Here is a 22,322-nt window from a genome sequence, read left to right as displayed (position 1 = left end):
ATCTTCAATAAATTGACAATTATTAAATTAACAAATACGCTTACCATAAAGCAATAGCTATAATTACTTAAACAAATTTGTATAGGTATGATTAATAACAATCACTTTTACAATTTTATACAATTGATAGCAAATAATATAAATTAAAATGGCAAATTAGAGTTTTAAGTTAAGCTATTTGGTATTATTATTACAAATATGTGAATGCCATATTTAGCAGAAATACATTGATATGTAAAAGAGTCTTTTGTAATTTTCATAGTATCAACGATTTTGAACATAATTAGAATTTCTATAGAATAGTATGCAGTGAACGGCACCATATTTTTCGTTAAAACGTTTTTTTTTTGAGCTTTACACTGCAAGTCTTACCAATCTTTGCTTCAGCGGAATGCTTACCGGAAAATATGCTGTTGTTTATCTAATATTTATCAGAATCATTTTATTCTGATCTCAAAAGTCTGATAAGTGGAAGGGGACAGTCGATCTGAGAAATAAATCTTCTAGAGGGACTATTTGGCCTTTGAATCAATGGATTCCTGTTCAAAATGGCGCGCCTTTACACATGCTTTTTTTGTAAATTGTGCAATCTTTTTGAAAGTGTAACCATGTGGCGTTTCTTGCGGTTTCTGTATTTTGGTATATTCCATCGTATATTTAAGAAATGTTGAGCTCTGGTCAGTCACCAAAAGATAAAGCAGCTTTAAAAAAGCTCTTCTTCGTAGGAAACAAAAAGACAAAAAACAAAAGTCACTCGGCATATTGCTTCTTGGAGCTTTACGTGTGTGTTGTGCCAACAAATCGCTCGGACGTATTTTTGTCAAATTAGTTGAGGAACCTAATTCATAAATACTACGAACATAAAAGTAACAAAACAAAAACAACAACGTATTATGGAAAAAAGTGAAAAGTGTATAAAACAATGCCAGAATCGGACTAAAGTGTCAAAGTGCCAGCCAGCAAAAATCGTTTGCAACAATTCGACAATTTTGCGGATGCCGCCGCGTGTGAAAGATGGAAAATCAATTGCACAGTCAAAATTATTATGGGGAGATTTATTGGAGAGTCGCCCAACAACCAAATCAACAACGAAAAGAAATAGCATAAATCTTGCTTTCATAATTGCGTTATTTGCGTTTGCACATTGTATTCATTTGGGCTTCGGCGCTTATGCAAATGATGTTAATGCTGCTGCTGGTGCGCCACCATTAAATCAAAGCCAACAACAATATCTGCGGTCAGACGACAATAATAATAATAATCATAATAATACTTTAAATAGTAATAATGCCAACTCCGATGTCGATATATTGAAGGGATCGAAAGTTGCCGAAACGAACGCAAGGCAAGTTTAATTTGAAACAAAAATTAATTAAATTCTTTCCACCTGCCTCATTCATATTCATGGACATGTTGTTCTCTGTGTGTGTGCGTGATAAAAATTGTACGAATGTATGCGTAATAGGCAGGAGGCTTTCATCTTCACACACACACACACACGCACACATCTATATATATGCTTCCAATAATATAAGTAGTTTAGCTGGTGGACTTCTCTGGAGCTGCTTTATGTGTATCTATTTGGTTCAGTTTTTTTGATATTCTTAGCACAGCATGTCTAATTGTACGTATAAATATCGAAAATCAAATAAGTGACCGACTAGAAAATACGTGGTTACCATTGAGCTTCTCGTCACATTCTCCAGAAAGCTTTCATGTTTTTCCAAAAGCTGGATATTCCAATAGGCCATTTAGATTATTTTTATCAGCATAAAAAAAATGGAAATGATATAGAAATTCCCTCAACTAGTTTTTATATTCATTTGACAGTCTCTCTACTAAAATGAAAGTTAGAATTCGGATTAAAGAGGGGAGGCATGTTTCAACTAATTGGAAGTTATGAAGTCATTGTATCCACAATTGGAATCCATAAGAGTGATTAATCTTACTCAGCATATTTAAAATTAGCGATTGAAATGTTTTGCAACTTACTCAACGAAGGCTGACAAATCTCGCTCGTGATGCATAAGTTGATTTCTCATATTTAAATATTTAATTTTTATTTAATTATTCTAACACGTGGTAATTGATCACAAAATATACAAACAAAAATTGTCTCGACTTGTGAAATACCCTAGAAAAACGAAGCATTGCCTTTGCATGTCATAAAAAAGTGCAGATAAAGCAAAAGATGAATTATATGTATTCATGAGACGAACATGACTAATAAAAGATTAATTGCTTTTGCCAGTTCTTACATAAATGCATATAGTATCTACCCTGTTTATCCAGTTTGTGTACTAGGGGTAAACAAGAAGACTTCCCTGGAATCACAGTCTGATAATGAGGCAGAAAATGTTACAAATTGAGCATGGGTAATATAATGATAGGTATATAATAATATTATAAATAAATAGTAATAAATTATTATTTATTTTTAATAAAATAATTAAATTCAACCAAATGAATTACACTGAACCTATTTTTTTAAATTTAATCTAAACAAAATAGGTTTTCTATTTTTATTTTATCTGTTAACTAATATATGTATAATTGAATGAAAGCATTAAAAATCAAAGTGAAATTATTACCTCGTAATTTTTAAAATATAATTTTAAAAGTTACGCTCTATACTGTTAGTTGTATTAAAATATTATTGTAACAACTTTGTAGAATACACACATACATACGTACGTATATGTATATGTACATGTGAGTGGTTAAAGTACTCGCTCTTTTGTGTCGAACTTTTAATGGGTGTACAATATGGGGGACTGGTTACGGACAATCGTCGTCATCGTCTGCCTCTCACGCAATCTCAGCTCTGCTGTAGTGTGGACGCTTCTCTTTTCGTTGTACCGATAATGCTATTTACTTTATTATTATTCTCTCGCGATGAAGGCTGCTCTGACTCAATTTCTTGCTGTTGTTATCATTCAATGTTTATCAACGCACAATACCAGCACAAAAACACACACATGCAGATGTAGAACTTGAATGCATGTGAGAGTGTGCGTGTGGATTTTGTTTGTTTTTTGATTTGCGCCTAAATTCGTTGACTTGTTGCTTTCATAAATCCTCAAATCAGAATTCGCTGAAGTGAAAATTGAAATTATTGAGGTCACCAAATACTCTTTTGACGACAAAACGACGCGATTATATGTACGTGTTCTAATGCATAATTAAATATATACATACATTGTATGTGCAGATATGTATATGCGTATGCGAGTTATATTTGTTTGTATGTTTGTGTGCAGACATGCATGTCAATTCGGAATATCATCTGTTTGCAGACATATTATATATATTGACACACGTACTGGCATACATATTCATAGTCGTACATACATAAGTATGTATGGTTCATATTTGAGTCGGCTGCCAAAAATTCTATTTTTAACATGCTTTAAGTATGCAAAAACATCGCCATTCCTTGCTGCCCATACTGTGAATACGTACACACATACAAACAAATGAATGTACGTATGTACATTTGTATTTGGACATATTTCTACATACATATAAATGCTTGCGTATTTATTATAAATGTATGTACGTGTATACGTCCCAGACGCTTGTATATGTAGCATGTCTGGCACGGTAGATAATAAAAGACAGTCAAAATATTGCTTCACAAAATTTGTTCGTTTTTTTTTTTTTTTTCATTTTTTGGTTAAAGCAGCGCGCACGCTGCGGTTATACAATTTTATGATCATTTTAAAATGTGTATGGACAAACGCTCACACTAAAATAAGCGCCACAACTAAGAGCATACTCTCGACGCAAAGCAGAAAAATACAACCTACGATCCACACACAATCCACAGCCCTAAAGTTCGCAGAAACGTCAAAGAAAAAACTGCAAACAGTTTCACTAATGACTCATTGTGTTCTCGTTCTTAAGCGTTGCCACTCTTACCGCCAGCCAGCCAAGCACGTTTGAGTTTAAGTTAACAGACTTAGCACACACACACACACACTCACATGAGCATTGATGTGTATGTGCACACACACACATAGGGCACAGGTGTACCTTATGAAGCCGCACCAAAATCAATACACATTCATATATACACCTTGAACACACGCACACAGCCATTCATGTGTACTTCGATTTGTACAAGTATAAGCATATGGATATTACGTGAAAGTGTATGTGTGTGCACTCTTATAATGTTTTCAAAACTGCCAAACACAACAACGGACGGCATCAGCAGCAGCAGCGGCAAAAGCGGCAACACCAACAGCAGCAACAACATCATTATTGCCATGGTGTCGGTTAATTCTAAATTTCGCTTTGCGGTTCAAAACCGCAAATATCTGGATTCGGTTGGTGCGAACGAGGATTTTTTGTTTTTTTTTTATTGTTTTCTGATTGTATGTGTGAACGAATGCGAATGTATGCTTGCGTTAGCGATTCGCTCTTCTCTCTCCACTCTCCTCACACTACTCTTGTAATTAATGATTACTTCTTCTGCACCCATATGTGCACACACGCACACACGTATTTACATACATACATACATACTTACGCATATGCGGTGTCACGGTGTCAACTTAATTAAATTGATCCATACAAATAAATAATTTAATTTAAGTTGACCCGTGTCCCAAAGATTTTGACCACGCTTTTTTAATGGAATTGCGAGGCGCCAACTAATTGAAGTAATTGACAAAAAGATTGTCATAAACATGACAGCATCCCTACACCCCCTTCACTTCAGCCTCTAATTTGACTGATTGGCAATCAACGCATTTGCATTGAGACTTCTATGGCTTAAGTGATCAATTGACCCTGACCCCTCAACAAAAAAAAAGTTTGAGGGTTTGTCGGATGAGTCGTGACACCATTAGATTTGGGAGAATTTATGAGCATTCTGGGTGAATGTCCACTATAAATAACTAGCGACTATAAATAAAATGCATAAAAAGTGATTACGGGGCTACATTCATTTATATAAAGAATATTTGATATGTATGTAGAAGGAGTCATTGGCGATTGTGAATTATTGCAGTTAGTTGCTTAAATATTTTTTCCCCTATAATATGATTTTTATTAAATAAAACGATATTCTATATAATAAAATATATCATTTATTTCTCTAGAAATAATCCAGACATTCATCTATGCTTGCTTTTCATCTGCCTCTAACTTTCAATAACTTGTTTGCATGCGATTTCTTAAATGATATAGACAAGTTTCTCAATACACAAGTCAAGTTACCCTTTGTTTTGCTTATATAGAACGCGGTATAATCTTGACTAAAGCACTCTTACTTTTTGTTTGACTAAATTGCAGTCTTATCAACCTGTCACCAAGTGTGTTTACTTTGCAATGTTTTTTCTTATTTGTCAATGTGTAAATGGATGTTCTAAATTTTATTGAAAGTTATGCAACATTCTAAATATGTAATTTTTTCAGTCCCAGAGCATTATTTATATTTATAGATTGAAACTATAAATAATGTATAGTAAAATCATCTATATATATTGAAAAAGTAAATTATTACAGAATATTTGAAATGAAATTTTGTCAAATAAGCAAACAAAATAAATTATGGGTTGTGGAGGAAAAACCTATATATCAAGAAATTCAACTAAAAATAAAATTTTATTACAAAATTATGGTATAATAAAAAAAAGATAGAGTGTCTTGGCAGAGAATTCTTCCAATTCAATGAAAAAATAAACTTGTTTATACGGTTTGTATATTTTAAGCTTAATCACGTGACTTTCCCACAACCAAAATCAAGAGTTGAGAATCCGATTTGGAGGCATGTTTGTGTTGGCAACACGAGTGTATGCAATCTGTATTTGATAATACATGAACGCGATGCTAACCATAGATATAAACTAATAATAAATAAATATTGTAGCGTCACGTATTGATCAAGGGCCCACTTTGAAACCTTCTTGATACGCTCCTGGACTTAACACACTTGAGCACACATTAAAGGGGACGAACATGATTGTCTTTGCACTTGATCGAATGAGATATACGATGGTATACATATAGTATTTTGTTAACGATAACGTTTAACAACGATAAGAACGCGTCGCAAATGACGCAAGCGCAATTCTCACTTGCGACTCCAAATAATCATAAAAAAAAGAGACGAAGATTATCTTTTTTTTTTTTTTGGTTTTCTCCGATGCAGCACTGTTTGGTTTAATCCGGTTTGATTGGCGAATTTCAAATTTCATTTTATTTATTTACGTAGGAGAACTCTCGCACCTATCTCAAGATATAGCTATTGCATAATTCTATACGTCAAGTGCGTAATGAGTACGTCACAGCCTTCTTAAATCGCCATCAACAACAACTGGTCAGTGATTGTTGGCAAATTCTCTGTATTTGACACTTTTTCCAGCTTTATAAATTCAACGTTTATCTGTCTTATCTACAACAGTAATAGATCGATTGTATAGTATATTGTGCATGTTTGTATATGGAGTAGACAACTTAAAATAAAATATGGGCAAATTGAATGCTAAATTAGCACAGTCGATGTTAGCGGTCTGTTTCTATGCCAACTAGTGTCTGGGTTGAATTAATTGAGATTTTCTACAGATCTGTCTTTTTGCTCTAACGTCTGCTATGTATATTAAAGCTAATTGTATAGATAGTAATTATATATAGCTGCCACATTGCTGACACAAAAGCGTCCAGAGGAAAATTGTGTTTTATTTTTCTCCCACTCAACCTCAAACTTTTGTATATTGGACTAGACACATAAATCGAACGATCTTTTATTTATGTGTAGCCCAATGTTGAGATGAATATACATATACATATTTTTTATTTAATATTTCCACAAATATGCCAGACTGTTAAATATTATTATGCAGACGTCCAATTGGTATTATTCCGCTTAGAGAAATTAGCGATTTAATCAATAAAGTAAACTGAATTTTTGAATTCAATTAATGACTACTAATCTATCAAACAAAAATGTATAAATGATAGTATTAAATATTTCAATATATCCCTTTTCAAAAAAAAACAAGTAAGAAAGCTACAGTCGAGTGCACTCGACTGTGAGATACCCGCTACCCATTTTGAATAAAAGAAATATATTTTGCGATATTTTTCTCAAAATATACCAAATATATTGCAAAAATACTAAAAATATACCAAATAGTATATTTGGTATATTGATATAGTACCGCATTCAAAATATACCATAGACGGCACAATATACCAGATTGTCATCTAAAGCAACTAAGACCCCTAGTAAGTAGGCGTGTTTGCCCATACAAAAGTATTTCTTTAATAACTTCGACAATTTTTATCTGATCGCAACCAAATTTTCAGGAATCATAACTACTATAGTTATTATTGTATATACCAAAGTTGGCAACTCTAGCTTTAAAATTACGCTTGTTATTCGATTTTTTTGATTTGCGGAGGCGGAAGTGGGCGTGGCAAAAATTTGAAACAAACTTGATCTGCGTGCAAACATAACAAATGCTGTCGAAAAAAAATTATAGCTCTATCTGTTATAGTCTCTGAGATCCAGTGTTTCATACGGACGGACGGACAGACACACAGACACACAGACACACAGACGGACAGACGGACATGGCTATATCGTCTCGGCTGTTGACGCTGATCAAGAATATATATACTTTATAGGGTCGGAGATGCCTCCTTCTACCTGTTACATACATTTCCTGCCGGCACAAAGTTATAATACCCTTCTACCCTATGGGTAGCGGGTATAAAAATGTTTTTTAAAAAAAGTTAAAACTGAAAATCAAAAATCTCTGTGATTGTGGAACTTTTTTGAACATTTCTGGATTTCTGAATTCATTTACTTTTTAATCGTTTACATAAAGAAATATATTTTAATTTGTGTATATTTAACAAATCAAAGAAAGCTTGTTGTTTAATTAATTTTAATTTACACATTCTCGATTTCAGACTTGCACTTTCGAGTGATGCAGTTCGGATTCTTGGAATGCGTTTGGAGGATGGCACCTCCGAGATGAACGATGGCATTCCCAGTATATTAGCCGAAAAAGAGCAAACCATCCGAATGTTCGGAGTTGGTCTGAAGCAGAACACCGTGATTGCTTTCACCAACGAGGAGAGTGGCTATCAGGGTCCATGCCTGAAGCCAGTTACGGAAACGTTTAAGCCATCGGAGGTGTCTCCCGATGGCCTCACGGCGACCTACACGATAAACGTGCCGCCCTCCAAGAAAGGACTTTACGTGTGTGCGAAGATTGATGAAGGAGTCAGCGTAAGTGCACAACTCTGTCATGAGTCATGACAAATCGAATCAATCGAATATATTATATCATCTATTTTATTTAACGTTGAGCAGCAAGGACTGGCCTCAAAGACGATCCCATTTGAGCATCAGGGCAATTCGCCCTGGATGAAATTGGAGACGCATGAGCCACTGTTGCCAGTCTGGTTGGCCATTGTGGTCATCTTCACCTGTCTGGCCTTCTCGTCCCTCTTCTCTGGTCTCAATCTGGGTCTCATGGCCATGGATCGTACCGAATTAAAGGTGTGTATAGTCTAGCATTTATTAAATTTGATGTTGACTAGATTAAACAACGATATTTTTGCATTGCAGATATTGCGCAATACTGGCACGGAAAAAGAAAGAAAGTATGCCGCCAAAATTGCACCGGTCAGAGATCAAGGTAATTATCTGTTGTGCAGTATTCTCTTGGGTAATGTGTTGGTTAACTCCACCTTTACCATTCTGCTGGATGGTCTGACCTCTGGACTCTTTGCCGTTATATTCTCTACGCTGGCCATCGTGCTCTTTGGTGAAATCACACCTCAGGTGAGTTCTAAGTTCTTTTCTTTCAGTTTTAATATCTAGCAACCATTTAAGAGAAGGACAAATTTAAACTATAAAATAACATACAGAAGAAAAATGTGTTGGTTACTAATATGGGATGTTGAATTAATGAATAATTATTCTTTTCAATAATAGTTTTGGGTTGTAATAGTTTGGGTTTTAGTATAAAATTGTAAACTAAATTAGTAGATTGACTTACTCAATATTCTACTTATGAGCCAAAACTATACAAAACAAAAACTAAATCCTCTGAAATGTGTATTTTCAAATACTATAAACTTAGAGACAAAAGTTTTACCATTTAAATTTCTTACAAATAATACAAATTAAATAGAGCTAAGGCTACCAAAGTTGACTATTATTCATGCTTTTCACATCTATTTTAGAATTTCTCTAAATGCTCCTCAAGTTGTAAAGAAATATATAAAAAGCGTAATTTTTTGGTTCTTAAGAGTTTTATTGCAATAATTTACAATTATTTTCGAAACATATTTGATTTGTAATACCTTAAAATAGATATCATAGATGTATCTTACAATTGGCTGTAGGTTTCTTTTTTTTTAACTAATTTGTTTCGATTCATTTAATAATTGGTTTTTGTTTACAGGCTGTGTGCTCACGTCATGGCTTGGCAATTGGCGCCAAGACCATCATGATTACCAAAACGGTGATGGCCATAACTGCGCCATTATCGTATCCCATCTCACGTGTCCTGGACTGGTGTCTGGGTGAAGAGATTGGCAATGTGTTCAACCGCGAGCGCCTAAAGGAGCTTGTGCGCGTAAGTGATCAAGTATGCCCCTGAATTTGTGTGGCTTTACTAAGAATTGTTTGTATTGCTTTAGGTGACCAACGATGTCAACGATTTGGATAAGAATGAAGTGAATATTATCTCTGGTGCCTTGGAGCTGCGCAAGAAGACTGTGGCGGACATTATGACCCACATCAACGATGCCTACATGCTCTCCCTCGATGCTGTGCTTGACTTTGAAACCGTCTCCGATATTATGAACTCTGGCTATTCGCGTATTCCCGTCTACGATGGCGATCGCAAGAACATTGTCACGCTGCTTTACATTAAGGATTTGGCGTTCGTTGACACCGATGATAATACGCCACTGAGAACTCTGTGCGAATTTTATCAGAATCCCGTACATTTTGTATTTGAGGACTACACGTTGGACATTATGTTCAATCAGTTCAAGGAGGGCACAATTGGACATATCGCGTTTGTGCATCGTGTCAACAATGAAGGTGACGGTGATCCGTTCTATGAAACCGTTGGTCTTGTCACCCTGGAGGATGTCATCGAGGAACTCATTCAAGCCGAAATTGTGGATGAGACTGATGTGTTTGTCGATAATCGCACCAAGACGCGTCGCAATCGTTACAAAAAGGCCGACTTTTCAGCATTTGCTGAGCGTCGCGAGGCGCAAACTGTGCGCATTTCTCCTCAATTGACGCTGGCCACATTCCAGTACTTGAGCACTGGTAAGACTTGCTATATTTAATTGTATTTATTTTGTATAACATATTTTGAAATTCGCAGCTGTTGATGCGTTCAAGAAGGACATCATTTCGGAGCCGATCTTGCGGCGATTACTTAACCAAGACGTGTTCCACAACATCAAAGTCAAGGGCAAGAGCAAGGATGATCCCAGTCTGTTTATTTTCACGCAAGGCAAAGCTGTTGACTTTTTCGTACTTATCCTCGAGGGTCGCGTCGAGGTGACTATTGGCAAGGAGGGTCTGCTCTTCGACAGCGGTCCATTTACTTATTTCGGCTCGCAAGCCTTAGTGCAGAACGTTGTCATTGGTAAGCAGTCAAATAGCTAGCTAATGAAGGGCCTTAATAACACCCAAATTTTATTGCAGATTCTCCCAGCCAAATGGGATCAATGCAGTCGCTGAATATGGATTCGAAGATACGTCAAACTTTCGTGCCCGATTACTCCGTGCGCGCCTCGACCGATGTGATATATATTGCAATTAAACGTAGTTTATATTTGACTGCCAAGAAGGCCACGTTGTTGGAGAAGAGTCGCAAGTCGGGCACTTTCTCCAGCGAAACATTCGACGATGAGGTGGAGCGTCTCTTGCACTCCATTACCGAAGATGATAAGCCGCGTTTGCTTGCGGCCAGCCAGAGTACAAGACGTCTGTCGAAACCGACTCGCAGCAACGCTTCGTCGCCGACTAACAACGATATATCTCACGATGATAGAAGCAACAGTGCCAGTGGTCATCATCATGGTCAACGTGGTCATGGTCCCGAGCATACGGAAGATGCCTCGTTGAGCAGTCTGGTCACATCGGATGTGGCGGGTGGTGATCTGCAGAATGGAGATAACGATGACAGGGATGGAACGGCGGCCTCGACACCGCTATTGCCAAAGACGGACGACGGAACAAACGAATCATCCGCAAACAACAAGCACACCAAGCCTCAATAACCACCACAACAACAACAATAACATGAAAAACAACGACAACGACGAAAGTCTTTAGATTCGGATACAAATACGAAATCTTATTCAGATTCGGAGCGCATCCAACACCACCCCCAAAATTAACGCTAAGACCTAGTTGCTGCAAAATAATACAACATACATATAGATTGATTTACACTAACAATTGAGAAACACCTATTGCTTGCTTCATTTTCCTTAAATATTGTTATTTATGTTGATATTATTATGATGTTCCAATCACTTGCTACATTTGACTAGAAAGATAATACAAACTAAACAATTATGATCAAAGTAGGCAAAAAAGATGATTTCGTATTCTGAAATTAATCATGCATTAACATAAATATTACCTCATAAAATACGTACTTAAGAAGAGAAATTAAAAACACAACACTGCTAGCAATCCCCTCCTCCCATATTTCTACTTCCAAATGATGATAATGATAAAGATGAATAATTGTAAATTTAAATGCATAGAAGCGCGCTGCATTAGTTAGATTTTTGTTGTTAAATTTGTTTATTGCTCAGTATACACATACATGTTTTTATAGTTTAGCTTAAAGTCGAGTCTAAAACAAAATGTTATTATTATAGTGAACAAATAATAATATATACTTTACCAATTTTGCACAAGTTTCGTTTCGACTGTTGTTTAATGTTTGCATTCAACTCGTAACTCTTAACTATATTCTATAATATACTACTCTATTCTTCTATAACCCCTTCCTACCCACCACCACATTTCATGTAGCATAAAACTCTTTAAACTGTAACTTGTATTACTGGAGAGGTTGAAAACTTCTCTATTGTTGTTCATTTATCTTAAAGGTGTTAATTAGTAGATTATAAATTAAAAGCCTATATACACAATACAGTCACAAAACAAACAAAAACAAAAACACAAAACTCTTTCAATAATAAATTCAATAAGTTTATTGGTTTTCAACGTGTCCATCGCATTATGTGAGTGACGCTCGGTGATTGTTCCAGCGACCAGCGTTTGGCATTAGGTAAAAAAATCTATTGAAAGATTCTTTCAAAGAACCTACATACATAAATATATTTGAAGAAACATGTGCTTGCAATAAATTAAAAATTTTATAGAATTCATATATATATATATATATATATATATATATATATATATATATATATATACAATAATAAATAAAAATATATATTTACTATTACAAGATAAATGGAGATTAATGTCACTAGAGCTACTTTGTTACTTCCTTATATTTACAATATATATATATACATTTATATATATTCGTATATAAAATGTACAAGATTTTTAAAAATATATAATATGGTTTATTTTGTGGGTCACTTCTGGGTATGTTAATAAGCTGATCTAGCAAAACAAAATTATGCAAGGTTTTTAACCTTGAATTTTAAGAATCAATAACAAAACGTTAGTACACAGTAATAATTTATTAAATATTGTTTAACACTAAATGGCGCTTAGTCACGTTCAGCCGGATGATGCGTCTACATCAGTGGCTCACAAAAGTCACAAATCAAGTTTTGTTTTTTGTGTTGCAGTTGAATAATAAATTCAGAAATTTCCAATGAAACATTTGCTGTTCTAAACGATAAAAAGCGGAATTAAGTGAACATATGAGACGACAATAATTAATATAATTGACGTTGCTATACCGCAATCGAGAAATCGATTTTTCCTCAAGTTTACTGCTTGCACAAAATGCCACTAAATACAGTTCATAAATCTAAATTTAATTATTTCATTATCAATTAAAATGAACCATAAGCTGACATTTGAAAACGCGGGAATTCCAGGGCTACGCACTGAACACTTTTGTAACTGACGGCTTTAAGCAGTGTGCCCAGCTGATTGGCAACAACAAAATCACAGTTTACCATAGTATTCATAAATATTTTGTGAAGCTTTTAAGCTGAGTTTTTTCTAAATTGATATAGTTTTCAATAAAATATTTATTATATTATTTACAAAATTACCTAAGTATAGTCAGAGCGCAAAATAATGGTTTGTTTGTTAAAGCGAAAATTTGAATTTTTATGCTTGCAAGAAACGTGCACACTGCCCTTTAGGTTGCCCGTCACATTTGTTTTTAATTTTTTACCGTTTGTAATAATTTACAAAGAAGGAGCATGCAGCGTGGTGGCAGATCTCAGTCCCGTGGCAGGGGCAACAATCGTCCGCCAGGACTGAGTGGCCGTGAGATTGGCATGTATTACAGAAATCTCGCGCGGCAACGCAAAAAAGACGCAAAAGACGAGGGACCTAAAATACGCTTGGGCTGCAATGTGAGTGCACCATGCGGCATTTTAACGCGTGTCCAGGAGTACATGCAACAAAAACAGCAAATCGATGAAGAGCATTTGGATGTCAACTTTAAGCGGCAATTTCACAGCTTGCTGAGCGTTAATTTCGAGACGTTTATCGAACAGACGAAGGAACAATACGAGGACAATGAGCAACGCAATGCCAGTTTTGATGAGCAGCTACAAAAGCAGCTCGAAGAACGTAATGAAGACTCAGTCTACCAGGCCCGCTATGCAGCACGCTTGAAGCTGCCTACCATGTCGCAAGCCAGCGACATTCTCAAGGCGGTGGCGCAACATCAAGTGGTGCTCATTGTGGGCAGCACCGGTTGCGGCAAAACGACGCAAGTACCGCAAATCCTGCTCGACGCTGACATTGCCGAGGGCCGCGCCTCTGCATGTCACATTGTGTGCACGCAGCCGCGTCGTATCTCGGCCATCACAGTGGCCGAACGCGTTAGCTATGAGCGTGCCGAGCAACTGGGCCAATCTGTGGGCTATCAGATACGACTAGAGAGCCGTAAGCCACGTGAACGCGCCTCCATCAAGTTCTGTACAACGGGAGTGCTGTTGCAGCAGCTGCAGTCGGATCCGTTGCTGCATCATGTCAGTCATCTGCTGCTGGACGAGATACACGAGCGCAGCGTAGAGACGGATCTGTTGATGGCTTTGTTGAAAGTCATACTACCTCAAAGACCCACGCTAAAGGTTATACTGATGAGCGCCACAGTGCGTGAGCAAGATTTCTGTGATTATTTCGACAATTGCCCCATGTTTCGCATCGAGGGAGTCATGCATCCTGTGCAGATGCTTTATCTTGAGGAAGTGCTCGCTTTAACGGGCTATCAGTTTGCCAAGCGACGCGAGAAACGTGCCCGTGAAAATCCAGAATATCGAGCCATGATCGAACCGTATCTGCGACGCATTCGTGGCGACTACGATGAGCGTGTGCTAAACCAACTGCGTCAACCAGAGTCGGAGGGGTGCGAGGATATTGAATTCATAGCCGAGCTCATCTATTACATTTGCAGCACTCAGGCAGAAGGTGCGATTCTGGTCTTTATGCCCGGCTACGACAAGATTGCCAAATTGTCCACGTTGCTGGGAAAGTCACAACGTTGGCGCAATGAATTGATCATTCAACCATTGCACTCCATGTTGTCCACCATGGACCAGCAGGCGGTGTTTCGACGTCCCCCGGCGGGCAAGCGGAAAGTCATCATTTCCACCATCATAGCCGAGACATCGGTGACCATCGATGATGTGGTTTATGTGATCAACACAGGACGCACCAAGCTGAGTAATTATGACACGGAGACGAACATACAAACGCTGGAGGAATGCTGGGTCACCCAGGCGAATACGCAACAGCGTAAGGGGCGTGCAGGACGTGTCCAGCCGGGCATCTGCTATAATCTTTTTAGTCGAGCGCGTGAGCAGCTGATGGCTGAGATTCCTACGCCAGAGATCTTGCGCAGCAAGCTAGAATCAATCATACTCAGCCTAAAACTGTTGCATATCGAAAATCCGTATGTGTTCCTGCAGACTCTGATCAATGCACCCGCCCAGGAAGCCATCAACAATGGTGTGGCTCTGCTCAAGCGGTGAGTAATGATTATTAAAAAAATATATTAAATAAATTTATGATATTTACTTTTCTTTCAGAATTGAGGCACTTGATGCCAACGGACAACTGACGCCACTGGGCATGCATCTGGCCAAGATGCCCATTGATCCGCAGATGGGCAAAATGATCTTGATGTCGGCACTGTTTCGTTGCCTCGATCCCATTACCTCGGCTGCCGCTGCTCTCTCATACAAGATGCCCTTCTACACGCCCATGGGACAGGAGCGTCGTGTGGATGAGGCTAAGCGGCGATTGTCGAACAACATGCGCAGTGATCATCTCCTAGTGCACAATGCTATCGCTGGTTATCGCGAGAGTCGCTTGGAGCATCGCGATCGTGACTTTTGCTTCAACAATTTCCTCAGCACGATGACGCTACAACAGCTGGAGCGCATGAAGCAACAGTTTGCCGATCTCCTCAACAACTACAAGTAATTTAAGCTTTCATTATAGATATTGGACTACTTTAACGTATTCTTGTCCTTCGCAGATTTCTGAGTTCTGCTGATTGCAGGCATGAGTCATCCAACCTCAATTCGGACAAGATTCCACTTCTGCGCGCGATCATTGGCGGCGGTCTCTACCCCAACATGGCGCACTTGGGGTAAGTATATTAAGAATGCTTCTCTTTAAATGCTTTCATATTCAATTTGCTTATTTTCTTAGTAAATCGCGTCAAATCCGTAATCAAGTGCGCGCCATTCATCACATGTCCACGGATGATGGTCGTCGAGTCAACTTTCATCCTTCGTCGGTGAACAGCGGCGAATCCAGTTTCGATTCCAGCTACTTTGTCTACTTTCAGCGACAGAAATCAACAGCTTTGTATCTGCTAGATGCCACTATGGTATTTCCCATGGCGCTTCTTATCTTTGGCGATGGTGTCGAGTCCGGTGTCTATGACAATACCCCGTATATTTCCGTGGCGAAAGCTTACTAGTAAGTAGCGCAGCTTAACAATCACAAAATCATTTAATTATTCGATTTATTTTGCAGTTTCAAGTGCAATCCTGAGACTGCTGCAGTAGTGTTGAAGCTACGCGATTGCCTGGCACGACTGCTCCTCAAGAAGGCCATGTATCCAGCACCGATTGAGGAAAATAGTGATGATCATAGACTTATTAAGTAAGTGAATTGTTTGGCTAGGATTCTAGCTATATACGCTATAATCTTCACAAGTAGTCATATAACGATTTATTTAAAAGCTCTTATTCAATAGTTTAGTATCTAAGTAGAAAATGTTCAAAATGTTTTTTTTGTTTAGCCCTCTTTATTTACAAAGTGCACTTTATTGTAATACATACGTTAGTTATTTTTAAAGGAAGTAGTAGAAATGTCATAACCATTATCAGATAGGATAATCAAATAGTTTATATCAAATATGTTTTTAGTTTTTTTCATAAAATCCAGTAGAAAATTATAAAATGTATCAAAAGTGGTTCTCCAAAATGCAGTAGAAAATTAGACTTATTCATTTGTTTAGCTTTCTTCACAAAGTATGATTTATTGTAGTATGGTAGTTATAAATATGTTTGTGATAAAGTAAATGATTTCATATTACTATCATTTATATTAATATAATTGATCTTTTACAAAGCCCATTTGGTGGTATTAGTTCTAGGAATTTTTGTTCTTTTTGAGGATTTTAAAATATTTATAGTATTTAAGGAATTCAGTTCAACTCATATAGTAAATTGTATTTATTATCCAATCATATTAGATATTATTATTCATCGTGCAATTGTTAATTTTTACACAATGCTTTCTTTTATTTTAGAGCCATCGAGCTGCTACTGTCGTTAGACGAGAGAATGGGCGATGATTACGAGATATCATCAGATGAAATTGATGATATTTAGTTAAATTATATAGCATGCTTTAAATGTGATTACAAAATTTAAATGATGTAGAATTTGTGTCGCAAGAGTATTGTAAATAAATTATTGATATGATTTAATCATCTTCGAGCAGTGTGAAAACGTTACGAGAACGCGATGGCTGCTCTTCCACGCCCTCATCATCGTCGGCATTCGTCTCGTCGTTAGAGCTGTCCTCGTCCTCCTCTTCATCGCTGCCAGCAGCTGAATGAAAGAATGACAAATTAGCATTTAGTCTAAATGTTTTAATGACCTTTTTACTCACTGTCTGAACAGACTGAAGAGGTGTCCTCATTGGTCTCGCTGTCCGGCTCTTCCAGCTCCACCTGCTGGTACTTGATAACTTCTGCCAGCTCTGGATGCTGCAGCCAGGTCTCACGCTGCTTATCAAAGCCCGGTGGATAGAATTGCAGCACTAGCTGCTGCTGCCCCGCCAAACACATGCGTAAAATGTGATTGGCAGCACGGTAGCGATCCGGACGCGCCGCCTTGGCGGTGAGGAAGCCACGTTTATAGGCCCAAGCATCTGAAATGGCTACCGCTGACCATTCATCGTAATCCTCGGGCAGATGCAGGCGGAACAGCTGCGGCAAATTAATGTGCTCGGCAAGCAGTTTGAGGGAACGATATGGAACCTGCAGCTGCGAAATGGGGAAACTGCCAAGCAGCACTTGCAGTGACTTTGGTGTGCTCGAGGGAAAGACCAGGCCCGGACAGTCACACAGACGCACCTTCTCTGTGAGGAAGATGGTCTGAAAGTGTTTAGTGTGTCCTGGCGTTCGACTAACACTAACAACTTTGCGTCCTTTTAGTGCGTTTATCAGCGACGATTTGCCCACATTGGGATAACCAATGCAGCCAATTGTGAGTACGCCATTGTGATACTTTTCCTGTTGCACGGGCGTCGTGTCAATGCTGCTGCTGATCTTCAACTCCCCTTCCTCAATGTTGTCCATTAATTCCAGCTCATCGTGGCGCATATCGTCGCGTATCTTTTGCTCCCACTCGGACAGATTCACCTCTTGCTGAACATAGCGCTGACACTCTCGATAAATATTATAAACTCCCTCCATGCTGCGGCGATGTGTCAATCGACCACGTCCACGTCCACCAGCTTTGCGACTGCGCGCCGTATACGAAGCGAACAGCACCACGGGCAGCTCGGGATAGCGTTCGTTGAAATAGTGTCGCCAAGCGACAACAGCCTCGGGTGCAACTAAATCCACTTTGTTAAACACAACAATTGCATGCTTCTTCAACGTCTTGATGATGTAGTCGTAGAGCGATGGGGGAAACATTAGAGTTGCGAAACGTACATCCACAATGATAAGCAGCACATCGGAGAACTCGAGCACACGCCATAGCTGACGCCATGTCTCCAGATTCAGCTCAAATAGCGACAGCTCCCTGCTATCCACACTTTGCTTCTGCCGCAACAGCTCATCCACATATTCCTGCCAAAAAGGGAAATGAAATTTAAAATATACTTTCTACCCTCGGCATTAGCTAATATTTTATACCTTAAAGTAGCGATTCTCACTACGATCCAGCTGTTCCTTGGTGCTATCGCTGCTCCACGGCGGACGCACTGGGAAATCGAAGTGCTCGAAATAGGCGGCATCGATTTCTCGTTGAGCCGGCGTCAGTACATCAAGCGGCTTGAAGCCTTCTAGCTTCATCAGCTCCAACTCCTTTTTGCTCTCCTGTGTGAACTGCAGATTGTAACGATTAACATTTTTATTGCGTCCGCCGGCGCCACCTCGATTAAATGGCTGCTCCATTAGTTTGCGAGGTGCGGTTGTTTCGGGTGCATCGCTGTCTTCGTAGGATTCCTGCGTGCTGCGCAAATACTTGGGCGGACCTGTGATGTCGTCATTATTGCGGCATTTGCTTTTGTTTTGTTGTCATTCCCAATATTTACCTTTCGTGTTGCGCTTTTGCAGCAATTGATCCTTCTTCTTTTTGCCACTAAAGGGCAGTTTACGTCGTTGTTGTGGCATATCTGCTTGTATTTGTTGTTAGCAGTAATTTTCAATTGCTATATTTTCGTAATTAAATTAAATTTTTAGTACTTCTCTTTCCGGCTGTTGCTGCAGTAATACAATACACTAACACTCATACTCACGCATATGCAAATGTGCATTGGTATGCGGGAAACATATGTGTGCACATTAACGCAAAAAAGAGCTAAGCGACGCAATTATGAGCTCTTTTGATTTGATAGCATCGAAGTGTGATTGACGTTTAAATACCCTACATCGAAACAAACATGATTTTGAGGTGGAGTTAATTATTTTCTTCTCCAACAAAAATTTCTAATCTCATTTTTTGTTCATTTTATTTTCAACGCCCGTCTAAATGGATGGATAAAATTGCAGAAATCGATACTTTAACTTCAAGAAATAGAAAGAAAGTATCGATACATTGTTGCTGCTTAACATTTTATTGTTATAGTTAACAGTTTGATTAACATGGTCTTTGAAAACACTCTGTTAGCGATGATGGTACATGCAAAGTCCATTTTCCTTTTCTTTGGCCAAAACAACCTGTGAAATGCCGCTGAAGGGGATTAAAGTGCTGGAGTTTGTGGGCCTGGCTCCTGGTCCGCTTTGTGGCAAAATACTTGCTGATTTTGGTGCCACTGTGACGCGCATAGATAAGGTAAACAAACGCTTTGAACTTGTTTGTAAACACTAGATTTTAATAAACTTTTGCTGCAGATGCTGGAGAATCCCCTCGATGTGCTGCACCACGGCAAATCAACGCTAGCCATAAATTTAAAGAAGTCTGAAGGTCAAGATCTTGTGCGCCAGTTGGCAAGCAAGTATGATGTGATAGTCGAGCCATTTCGACCCGGCATAATGGAGAAATTGAATTTGGGACCCTCAGAGCTGTGTGCAACGAATCCACGACTGATATATGCACGTCTCACAGGCTTCGGCCAGCAGGGACGCCTTGCAGCACGCGCTGGACACGATCTCAACTACGCTGCCATCTCGGGTGTGCTCTCAATGCTGGGACGGAAGCATGAGAAACCAACGTCGCCAATTAATCTGTTAGCGGACTTTGCTGGTGGCAGTGTGATGTGTGCTCTGGGCATTTGCTTGGCACTATTGGAACGCCATCGATCTGGTCGTGGTCAGGTAGTGGATGCCGCCATGGTAGACGGTGCTGCCTATGTGGCCAGCTGGCTGTTCATGTCTAGGTCACTGAGCATTTGGAGCGAGCATCAGGAACGTGGTGCAAATTTGCTCGATGGTGGCGCTTATTTCTATGATACATATGAAACCAAGGATGGTCGCTACATGTCGGTGGGCGCTTTGGAACCGCAGTTCTTTGAACTGCTGAAGCAACGTTTGGAATTGCCGCCAGAATTGTCACAATATGGCGAAGAGCATGAAGAGCTGGGCAGACGTCTGTTAACTGAAGCGTTTCTTACCAAAACCCAAGCGGAATGGTCGGCGATATTTGAGGATGTGGATGCATGCGTATATCCCGTAGTGGAATGGCAAGAAGCAGCAGAGCATCATCACAATGCGGAGCGGGCATCATTTGAGCGCTCCGAAGACTCTTTGGTACCGCGTCCAGCCCCACGTTTGAGTCGAACGCCTGGAAAATTGCGACATCATGCAAATGACAATGGTGTGCTTGAGGATCTGCAATTGACGCCCGAGGAGCTGCGCCATCTGCAGGAGGATGGTGTGCTCACCTTGCCAAGCACACAGCATAAGCTGTAGACTCTGTAGGTCCATGTATTTTCTTGTTAATATTTGCTAAAATCTGTTTATAAAAAGAAAACAACCGATTCCTGTAAATACTTTGTTACACCGATTTAAAAATATGAATAAGTCAAAATGTATATTTCATCCTTAGATAATTCCACATATTTTTTATGCTGATCAATTAGTCCTGGTAATCCTAAGTCTCTTAATATGCCAATACATACACTAGTTCTTTTCGAAAAAGGACTCGCAGATGTGCACATACATTTGTTGTTCTTTTGTAATTGTTGTTCGTATATTGAAAATGACCTTAAACATTTAACATATCAGAAAAAAAGTTACTCACATGTGCTTAAACAGAGAATATTGTATCCCACTCTTAGGATACTCAATATACTCTGCGCGTAGCGCTCTTAGAATCCACAATACGCTTTGAGAAAATAACAAATTTTTTTTGAGCTTTTTTCCTTGTGTGTCTAGAGCAAATTCACTTGCTATTTTATTATGTTCGCCTGGTATTTCAGTTGCTCGAAGTGACAGTTTTTAAGGGACCTGGACTCGTTTAACAAAATAAACGTTGTCTATCACCTAAGGGCAAAATTATTTTTTTTTTTAAATCAAGAGAATAATTTAAAAAACTGAAAATATTCAAATATTTTATAATTTTAACCATTCCTTTATAATTTATGTACCAGCATGAATCCTTGGCGATTTGAAATGCTTTAATAATGTAAAAAAACAATTGAATGGTTTTAAATTATTTGTCAGCTATATCTTTAAGGATTTTTACAAAAGAATAAATATAAATATAAATTTAGAAATATTATAGTATTATAGATTCGCAATTTTCTAAGCACTTACCATATTTACCTAAGCTTTTTCGAAGAATATAAATGTATTTTAATGTTCTACATGTTTTTTTTTTTGTTTTACTATTTTAAATTTACATTTTGCGGTTTTTTGTGTTCCAAGTAACAGCATTAACATTTAATATTAATTAAAAAGACATGTTGGGTTTTGTTTTCTTGCATTCAAAATACTTTTATTCTTTCGCTTGCACACAAAACATACAATTACATTTTTGCTATTCAACTCGTACAAACTATCAGTCATACATTGCTTGTGAACATTTAAGCCGCACTTTATACTTAATATAGAATGAAAAAGCTTACAAGATATAGACACAATTGTAGTATGCATTCTATAAAGTTTTGTCATCATGAAAGCAGTTTTACGAATTAATTAGGTGTTCCTTTTGTTTAGTTTTCATTTTTTGCTTAACTCAAAATTCAAAAGAGAAGCGCTGACTTGATCGCTCTCTCTCTCTTTCTCTCGCATTCGACACACGCATTGAATTCACCGCACCGTCAAAAGTTCACCACAGCGACTTTTGTTTTTTAATAGTTAGTTATTATGTTGTATATTTTGGGCTAAAGCACCGCGCGTCAGCATTGCCAATTTCTATTTGTGTTCGTTTTTTTATATTTTGTT

At 38.1% G+C, this 22,322-nt stretch overlaps 4 protein-coding genes across 4 annotated transcripts; 3 read left to right on the top strand and 1 right to left on the bottom strand.

The window, feature by feature from the left end:
• The first annotated feature begins 752 nt into the window (after positions 1-752).
• On the top strand, positions 753-11,924 carry LOC117564243 (unextended protein). The gene is made up of 8 exons (XM_034242935.2): positions 753-1,345; positions 7,927-8,248; positions 8,333-8,521; positions 8,591-8,806; positions 9,432-9,605; positions 9,670-10,315; positions 10,374-10,640; positions 10,700-11,924. Exons 1-8 carry the CDS (start codon positions 894-896, stop codon positions 11,275-11,277), a joined length of 2,844 nt encoding a protein of 947 aa, XP_034098826.2. The 5' UTR covers positions 753-893; the 3' UTR covers positions 11,278-11,924.
• A 1,320-nt stretch (positions 11,925-13,244) lies between these two features.
• Positions 13,245-17,192, top strand: LOC117563721 (ATP-dependent DNA/RNA helicase DHX36). The gene is made up of 6 exons (XM_034242181.2): positions 13,245-15,209; positions 15,271-15,663; positions 15,723-15,836; positions 15,899-16,171; positions 16,229-16,357; positions 17,010-17,192. The coding sequence occupies exons 1-6, from the start codon at positions 13,432-13,434 to the stop codon at positions 17,089-17,091; spliced, it is 2,769 nt and encodes a 922-aa protein (XP_034098072.2). The 5' UTR covers positions 13,245-13,431; the 3' UTR covers positions 17,092-17,192.
• On the bottom strand, positions 17,172-19,331 carry LOC117563722 (guanine nucleotide-binding protein-like 1). Its single transcript, XM_034242184.2, has 5 exons — positions 19,235-19,331; positions 19,031-19,147; positions 18,630-18,970; positions 17,375-18,563; positions 17,172-17,313 (listed from the first exon to the last, which is right to left on the bottom strand). The coding sequence occupies exons 2-5, from the start codon at positions 19,107-19,109 to the stop codon at positions 17,186-17,188; spliced, it is 1,737 nt and encodes a 578-aa protein (XP_034098075.2). The 5' UTR covers positions 19,110-19,147; positions 19,235-19,331; the 3' UTR covers positions 17,172-17,185.
• Positions 19,243-21,378, top strand: LOC117563723 (alpha-methylacyl-CoA racemase). Its single transcript, XM_034242185.2, has 2 exons — positions 19,243-19,770; positions 19,830-21,378. Exons 1-2 carry the CDS (start codon positions 19,618-19,620, stop codon positions 20,844-20,846), a joined length of 1,170 nt encoding a protein of 389 aa, XP_034098076.1. The 5' UTR covers positions 19,243-19,617; the 3' UTR covers positions 20,847-21,378.
• Positions 21,379-22,322: the final 944 nt, after the last annotated feature.

Source organism: Drosophila albomicans, chromosome 2L (genome assembly GCF_009650485.2).
Source record: "Drosophila albomicans strain 15112-1751.03 chromosome 2L, ASM965048v2, whole genome shotgun sequence".
Taxonomy (NCBI): domain Eukaryota; kingdom Metazoa; phylum Arthropoda; class Insecta; order Diptera; family Drosophilidae; genus Drosophila; species Drosophila albomicans.
The sequence above is the reverse complement of the archived record's forward strand: the minus strand, read 5'-3'. Positions and strand labels throughout refer to the sequence as shown.

Coding starts and splice junctions, on each gene's coding strand:
- LOC117564243 (XM_034242935.2), top strand. CDS start 894: ATGGAAAAAAGTGAAAAGTGTATAAAACAATGCCAGAATCGGACTAAA. Junction 8,249..8,332: donor AGATTGATGAAGGAGTCAGC/GTAAGTGCACAA, acceptor AACGTTGAGCAG/CAAGGACTGGCCTCAAAGAC. Junction 8,807..9,431: donor TTGGTGAAATCACACCTCAG/GTGAGTTCTAAG, acceptor TTTTGTTTACAG/GCTGTGTGCTCACGTCATGG.
- LOC117563721 (XM_034242181.2), top strand. CDS start 13,432: ATGCAGCGTGGTGGCAGATCTCAGTCCCGTGGCAGGGGCAACAATCGT. Junction 15,837..15,898: donor CCCAACATGGCGCACTTGGG/GTAAGTATATTA, acceptor TTATTTTCTTAG/TAAATCGCGTCAAATCCGTA. Junction 16,358..17,009: donor GATGATCATAGACTTATTAA/GTAAGTGAATTG, acceptor CTTTTATTTTAG/AGCCATCGAGCTGCTACTGT.
- LOC117563722 (XM_034242184.2), bottom strand. CDS start 19,109: ATGCCACAACAACGACGTAAACTGCCCTTTAGTGGCAAAAAGAAGAAG. Junction 18,564..18,629: donor GTGAGAATCGCTACTTTAAG/GTATAAAATATT, acceptor CCTTTTTGGCAG/GAATATGTGGATGAGCTGTT. Junction 17,314..17,374: donor CTCTTCAGTCTGTTCAGACA/GTGAGTAAAAAG, acceptor TCTTTCATTCAG/CTGCTGGCAGCGATGAAGAG.
- LOC117563723 (XM_034242185.2), top strand. CDS start 19,618: ATGCAAAGTCCATTTTCCTTTTCTTTGGCCAAAACAACCTGTGAAATG. Junction 19,771..19,829: donor CTGTGACGCGCATAGATAAG/GTAAACAAACGC, acceptor CTTTTGCTGCAG/ATGCTGGAGAATCCCCTCGA.